At 37.6% G+C, this 7623-nt stretch overlaps 1 protein-coding gene across 1 annotated transcript; it reads right to left on the bottom strand.

Moving 5' to 3' along the window:
* Positions 1 to 6248: 6248 nt before the first annotated feature.
* On the bottom strand, positions 6249 to 7148 carry LOC122053964 (myb-related protein Hv1-like). The gene is made up of 2 exons (XM_042615851.1): positions 6809 to 7148; positions 6249 to 6746 (listed from the first exon to the last, which is right to left on the bottom strand). The coding sequence occupies exons 1-2, from the start codon at positions 7069 to 7071 to the stop codon at positions 6317 to 6319; spliced, it is 693 nt and encodes a 230-aa protein (XP_042471785.1). The 5' UTR covers positions 7072 to 7148; the 3' UTR covers positions 6249 to 6316.
* Between the last annotated feature and the right edge of the window lie 475 nt (positions 7149 to 7623).

The following is a 7623-nucleotide window of genomic DNA, read 5'->3' on the forward strand; positions in this document are numbered from 1 at the left end:
TATTTCTACTTAAAATAATATAATGTTTTTTTTAATTTTATATCTACTTTATATATGATCGTTTAGCTGTTATAAAATTTTTTAGGATTTTTCCAAATCTAAAATTTTTTAATTTAATTTTCTAAAACTAGTTTATAAATTAAAAATATCCATATTTTCAAAACTTACCTACCTGATCTCTAGATGATTATCAGTTTTTTTTTAAAACCCTTAAACTTTATTTTTATTTTAAGTTATTTTCATGAAAACCTCTATTTTTAATGTCATCAAAGGGAGAGAAGTGTATATTAAGTCTAGGGGAGAGTAATTTATCTGATAATTTATCTAATTTTTATATTTTGTACTTGCAAAATTTATTATCTTATTGTTATTTGTTTCTTCATTTACCCTAACTTAACTTGGGATTACTCACATCAAAAAGGGGGAGATTGTTAATACCCCGAGATAGTTTTGATGTGATCAACCAAGTTAAGTTAGATCATGTTATGTTTTGATGTCCTGTGTCTAAGAGTATCCACATCAGTTTCCTTATCACTATATCTAAAATTTAAGACAAATAGCTCACTATATTAAATTTAGATAATCACTTTTCACTACACACTACATCAACTGCCCTAAAATTTCCATTATCTTCAATTTTTTATTATTTTCTTCTCTTTCTTTTATTTTTTATTATTATATTTATAGAATGAGTGAAAGGAGAGGGATTGAAAAGAAATATTATTATATATTTAGGGTAGAGTTTTCATTCCCTAAATTTAGAGAATCACTATTCATCATATCTAAATTTAGAGAATAGATAGGGTAGCTGATGCAAAGATTTTTTAGCTACCCTATCCAAAATTTAGGATAAAATCTTTGATAGGGTAGCTGATGTAGATGCTCTAAGTGTGCTGGAACTTAGGAGCACAGGAAGCCGAGCGAAAGACGTAGCTAGCGAGAAGGATGATACGAGAGAGAGTCAATGGGCTTAGTAGATCCAAGGGACGAGGTGTTGCGGAAAAGTATGCTGGTGACCAAGAAAGAAGCGCTCAATGTTTTCGAGGGATGAAAAGCCTGAGCAGAAGGTTACTCGAGAAGGCTGAAAAATGGGTTTGAATGAGCTCTATTCCTGATGGCCGAAATCATCCAAGCGAGCGGAGCCGAAGTGGAAGACTCAGACCCAAACGAGCGGAACCAGAGCGGAAGACCCGAACCAAAAGTCAACAAGAGGTTGACTTTTGGGTCCGGGTTGCTCACCCAACAAGGGCTGTGTCAATCCGGTCCAGGCTCCCAGAACCCTTCCAGGAGCCCGGACTAGAAACTTTATCAAAACACAACTTGGCGCATTCTGTTGCGACGAGGATAAAATTCTATCCACGTCCAGGTGCCTGGAACCCTTCTAAGCATCCTGATTAGGGTTGTAAATACAACTCTAATCTCAGAAGCTAGATAGAACACTTGTAAACAATTTCATTTGAGTTTATCTTTGTATTTATGAATGGTGACTGTTGTAAGAGGATTCTCTACCTGAAGGATATTTTAGTGGGCTTTCAACGTCTTGGATTAGCAATCCCCTGATTGCAAACCAAGTAAATTGTTGTGTCTCTTCTTTCTTTAATTAGTTTCTTAATTCCTTTTATGCAAGTATTTTTCTTAATGAAGCTGTAAAGTTCGAAAAGGTTTTTGTTTCTTTTAGTTTTTTGCAGGACTGTTCATCCCCTCTAGCCAGCCGCTAGGGGACCAATAGATACAACAGCAAATTTCTTCACTCCAAGACTCAAGAACTCTTAAGCTACACAAACCTAAGTCAAACATTGACCAACGTTGTCATCCATACTTTTGACATCAAACTTATGTAGGAGATTCTTCTAAAAAATGCTAGTTACCAGACATCTGCATCAACACCTCCGCCGCCCCCACATACCTCCTTGGCCATTATTTTAAGATCTAGAATGATGAAGGCAATAGCAGGAGCTTCAACCTCATCACGTAGCGGCATATAACCCCACTTTAGTCGTGACGCACCAAGTAACGAAGCAAATTCTGAAGTCAAACAAGGATTTTGAGTCGTATAAGCCGATGGACTACAGTAATTTATTGGTGATCTCGATTGGACTGGAGCACATAAACAAATAGAGGTATAGTGCTTGATAGAGCGCTCGATGTGGCTTGCTTAAGTGGATGTACAATAGAGGAAAGTCATCACTAGATGACATTATCAAGCATGTGTATACAAAGTGATAATATGACGATTAAATTGTTTTCCCACAAGAGATTTAAAGTAACAAAAGACATGAAGGACATCTGATATGTGTTTTAAAGTGTATAACTAAATCTATTTACTGTAATGGTCAATAAATATAACATAATATTTATAACCAACACAGGACATACCTAGGGAAATCCAAACATTAGAAAAAATTATATCAAGTGAAAATTGTGAAACAAGAGAAGAGTCATGAAACAATAACTTGTGACTTTTATTGCACCGGCAAGAATTATAATTGAAACAATGCAACAGAGAAGTAAAATATGACAATGACTTAGACACAACTAATTGACGTAAAACTCGATTAAATGGGTGACCAAGATGATTATACTGGACAAATAGTGACACGACAAAGGAAAAGAGAGACGATGGTGAAGAAGGCATAGAGGCAAGCTAGGAGTAGACACTGCCTTTAAGTGGACCCTAATGGAGGACAATGAGCGAATCCTTCACCTGAAAAGCGAAGGAAGAAAAAATAACAATGACATCATTAGATTTGCAGTGTTGAGAAACAAACAAACGATTCTTATTGATCAATGGAACACAGAGGGTGTGAGAGAACTTCAAGGAACATGAAGTAGAAGGTGGTAAGAAATAAGCTATGTGAGTAATAGGAAGGCCAACACTGTCATCAACAATGACACCATCAGAGCTAACGTATGGAGTATGCATAGAGAGATGACAAGATCAGAAGTGACATGATGAGTGGCTTCAGAGTCAAGAATCCAATCAGACTGAGAGGGCTACGCTAGTGAGTAAGCAGTTGCATGGAAAGCAAATGATCTAGAGATAGGGCAAGAATGCGGAGAATGAGACACAAAGGTAGTATTTGGTGGATACTGAAAATCTGGGCACCGCCTAGCAGAGTAGCCCTGACGATTGCAAAGATGGCAATGCCCGAGATATGGGTGGAGTGCACGCTGTCCTGTAGGTGATTAGTGCGATTGTTGTGGTTCCTGAGAAGGAGTGAAGTTGGAGTAGCATGTTGCGGTGGGTTGCGGCGTCGGTGCGGGTGCGGGTGTCAACCGGCAGTAGGGACTAACAAATTGGGTGGAAGGATGAGCGGTGGCCGAAAGAGTGACTTGAGTATCCCGGCGAGCAGTGAGATGAGCTTCATGATTGAGGAGCTTTTCATGTAACTCCTCAAATGAGATGGCAATGTCCCGAGCCTGAATGGCATGAGCAGACTCCTTATATATAGTTGTCCTCCAGACATTGAAAACTTTGATGGTGAGATCCTCACCGTCAATGGGTGTATTCATGAGAGCGAGTTCATCTGCCTTTAATATGATAAATTGCATAAACTCAGTGATGAATTGAGAACCTTTGACCGGATTGCAAAGTTGTGTTTTTAGTTGTCTGATGTGGCCATGAGAGGGTTTGTCATAGGTGAGAGCAAGAGTGTTCTAGGCTCCAATAGATGTGTGAGCAGTCGTAATAAACGGGATAAAGGATGAAGACAACGATCCAATGATGATATGTTTAGTATGAGTTGATATTGGCAGATCCATGGGAGATACACAGGTGTAGTCATTTGAACATTGGAGACAATGTTGAATTTGGCAGGGCATGATTGGGAGCCATCAACAAATCCAAGCAGATCATGACCAGTGAGGAGGGTCATGAACTGCATACACCTTGAGAGATAATTAGAGGAGGTGAGCTTCAAGGGCACATGAGCAGCAACATTGAAGGAGATCAGAAGAGCAGGAGTAGTAGTAGGAGTGGAAGCGACGATAAGGTTTTAGAAAAAAATAAGTAGGGACGGCGACGACGGCTAGCTAGGGTTAGGTTTAGTGGTGTGGGTCAGGTGCTTTGATATCATGTAGAAACTATTGAGAGAATATATAATTTTATATATCTCACTAGTAAATACCAGACAAGTTTATATACAAAATATAAACCTAACATAGATAAGGAATTATACGAGATAAAAGAAACAAAATATAGAAAGATAATACACAATAATAGAAGATATATTCCAATAGCATGCGAGCTTGGACATGGTGGATATCCATGCTTCATTTTTTTTTCCTAGGCACAGGAAAGTGAGGGCAAATACCTTTGCATACAAGACGATACTTTGACTGGCGCTGCATCTTCAGCGGATAATTCAATTAAGTGGAACTTTAAAAATTTAGTTCAGATTGGGGAAAATATGTTGGAGAAGCTGGTGTCAGAGGTGAACATGGTGGTGGTGGCGGTGGTGGATAGCTCGCAAGGGAATTCGATTTACCCGTTGGACATAGTCAAGTACACTAAGATGGAAAAGTGCAATGTCCATGATGTTGTGTTCGCGGGCAGATCGACGAGGATTCTCAAAGTCAAATAGTTGCTAGTAGATTTTACTAATTTGGTACAAAATGATCTTTCTCCTAAACTACCATTTGATATTATTCTAAACTATCCAGAGCGATTAATGCAGCAGAATCCAAAGATTTTTATTATTATTTTTAGTAATTTTTAGTTTTTCGGTATTAAGGTATTTTTGATAATTTCTATTTTTTATTTTTTTTTTATTTTTAGTCTATTTAAAGATTTAGGATGGTAAGTCTTTTTTTTTTTTTTAAGGATTTCTTTATTTTCTTTATAAGTTAAAAATTGAGGTCTATATGTTGAACTTTCCTTCTTTTTTTGTATCTTATAAATTAGAGTTCATATAAATATGTGTTTAGCTATTTGAAGGATAATAGTTGAATATTAAATCGATTATTTAAAAAAAAATCTGGAGAATAACGATTATCTCTTCTTACCTTCTCCTCAAGCTCCTATTCTTATCAACCCGTTGGATAATCGTTATTCTGCCTAACGTCAACATTTCAAAATAAACAATGCATAAAAGTTTGGAGGTAAAATTAAGTATTCTCCAGTTTTGTGTGATTATTTTTTTAGGTCCCTTAGAATCAAACATAAGGGACGGCATATTAATGAGTGCTATTTCAACTCTTTGAATTCCTTTTTTCTTGAAGTAAAACCATATCGAAGTATGACCTAAACCACTAAAATGTCATTTATTTTATTATGTAAAGCATGGATTTAGCCCTTCTTCCCTTTATTATTATTATTATTATTATTATTATTATTATTATTATTATTATTATTATTATTAATAATTTAGCCCTTCTTCCTTTATTATTATTATTATTATTATTATTAAAGAAATATTTTCTTATTCTAAAATGCAATTGCAATTTGAAGTCCATATACCTAGATATGGCTCTCGATCGATCCTTGCATTTTTGGCATCAACACAATAGTATCTCGATAGATCTCATCTCCCTCCTAATCGTAAACTTTTAAAAAATATATCCAATATCTACAAGATTTACTTCTCTTCAATGAATCATAGTGTCAATAGTAAAATAAATAATAGAAAAGAAAAACATATTATAGAAAAAAAAAAAAAAAGGTGCAAAAGATAAGGGTTACTAAAGTTGTAATGTTGTCTTTCGTTTGCGCGAGTGTGTGATGGTTTTTGTTTTCATCACACGAGTTTTTAAGATCACCATATCTACAACAATGTTTGCAATAGATCTTTCCTATTACTAACGATCTTTAGCCATGCCATTTTCGACATCTTTGATAGTCTTAAGATGGAAGATAAAGAGGAGGAGGGGCTATGGAGATGAGATCCTCTGTCCCGAAAATGTTGTGTCCTCGTGTCCCAGCATCGATCAGACGGCTATGATATTTTCATGATGTACACTGCATCCTTGAGATATGATTTAGTTCGTCCGATCGGCGTTGGGACACGGGGACACAACATTTTCGGGACAGAGGATCTCATCTCGGGGCTATGAAGGGTCATGTGAAGGGGAGGAGTCGACAACAATTCATGTTCAAAAAAGAGCTAGCAGAGGAAGCTACTACCACTTGCAATCAAAACACATATAACACTAACAATCTCGTACGGGTAAATGATCAAAACACATCCTATGAACATCATTTTTAAGAAAGAAAAAATTAACTTTAGTAAAGAAAATCAAAAACTGAGAGAATTTTTTTTCATAAAGTCTATAATATTTGGGATAAAAAAGTGAGAATACTAATTATGTTCTTACCATTTCAACTCAAGGCCTTTGTATCCCACAACTGTGACTTGATTCCATGGAAAGTGTCACACTTGCACTCTTCACTCCTCAGGTGTAATCCCCAACTACAATTGATACAAAACCCTATTCCTCCCAATGGAGGAGGGGTTAAATTCAAGTCGAGATTCAAGTCGGGGCACTTGTAGCTTTCACTTTGCCATGGCCTTCCCTTGTCGTTGCTACCACGGCTACTAGTGCAATCTTGATCGCATCGAAGGAACCCTCCCTTCTTCTCTTCGACCTTCACGAAAGACACTGATAAGTTTGTAATCGGTGCACAGACCTTTTGGTGCGTCGCCGGGTCAATTCCTCGACTCGTTAACTTCCTCTTGATGTGCGTGTTCCAGTGGTTCTTGATCTCGTTGTCGGTTCTTCCCGGTAATCTCCCGGCTATTAGAGACCACCTGCATGAGCAACAAGAGTTAGTCTTTCCGTGCATGGAATGTCGAGGGTGTCTTCGACTTACTTGTTGCCATGATGGCTATGAAGTTTGATGATGAGCTCATCCTCCTTCTCGGTGAAGTTGCCGCGCTTGAGGCCCGGCCGGAGATAATTGATCCAACGCAAGCGGCAACTCTTGCCACACCGGAGAAGGCCAGCCGCCTGAGGCAGCGAGCGCCAACAACCCTCACCGTGCGCGCGTATATAGGCCACCAACCGACTATCTTCTTCCTTAGTCCATGCCCCCTTGTTGATATGGGTCTTCTCGCAGCACCGAGACCTCCCCATTGCCTAAAAGCTCTAGATGCAGGCCTCCCTCCTCACCTGAGTACTTAATGCACACCTCTGTTTGAGCCATGAACACTAATAATAAAACACCGATAGGGATATAAGAGGTCAAGAAGAGAGAATTGAAAGGTACTTGAAGGGTTAAAATAAGTACTGTTTGGAAGAAGAGTTAATAATCCTAATTGGTCTGATTGTCAAAGGAGTATTATGATATTTGGAAGGGAGGGAGTTGGTCCTTGATTGGCTTCTCTCGGTTGATGCCGCCATTAATTGAATAATTAGGGTTTAATTTGTTTAATTTATTATTATGTTTTGTATGTTTTATAATTTAGGGTTTAGGGTTTGAGGTCACGAAGGGGAATAATGAAATGGCGGTGGGTGAAGAACAGGTGAGTCTTGTCAATATCTACAAACTTTGGATTGAATTTGCATTAGAAGAAAAGTGGGGCAAAAAAGATCTTCATGACCAAATTAGAAGATAGATAGATGTTGATAGGAACAAGCTAAGCATTGACTTGAATTAAAGAAGGGGAGAAATATGTTTCCTGGTGC

Source organism: Zingiber officinale, chromosome 3A, assembly GCF_018446385.1.
Source record: "Zingiber officinale cultivar Zhangliang chromosome 3A, Zo_v1.1, whole genome shotgun sequence".
NCBI classification, from domain to species: Eukaryota; Viridiplantae; Streptophyta; class Magnoliopsida; order Zingiberales; family Zingiberaceae; genus Zingiber; species Zingiber officinale.

Coding starts and splice junctions, on each gene's coding strand:
- LOC122053964 (XM_042615851.1), bottom strand. CDS start 7,071: ATGGGGAGGTCTCGGTGCTGCGAGAAGACCCATATCAACAAGGGGGCA. Junction 6,747..6,808: donor CATAGCCATCATGGCAACAA/GTAAGTCGAAGA, acceptor TTGCTCATGCAG/GTGGTCTCTAATAGCCGGGA.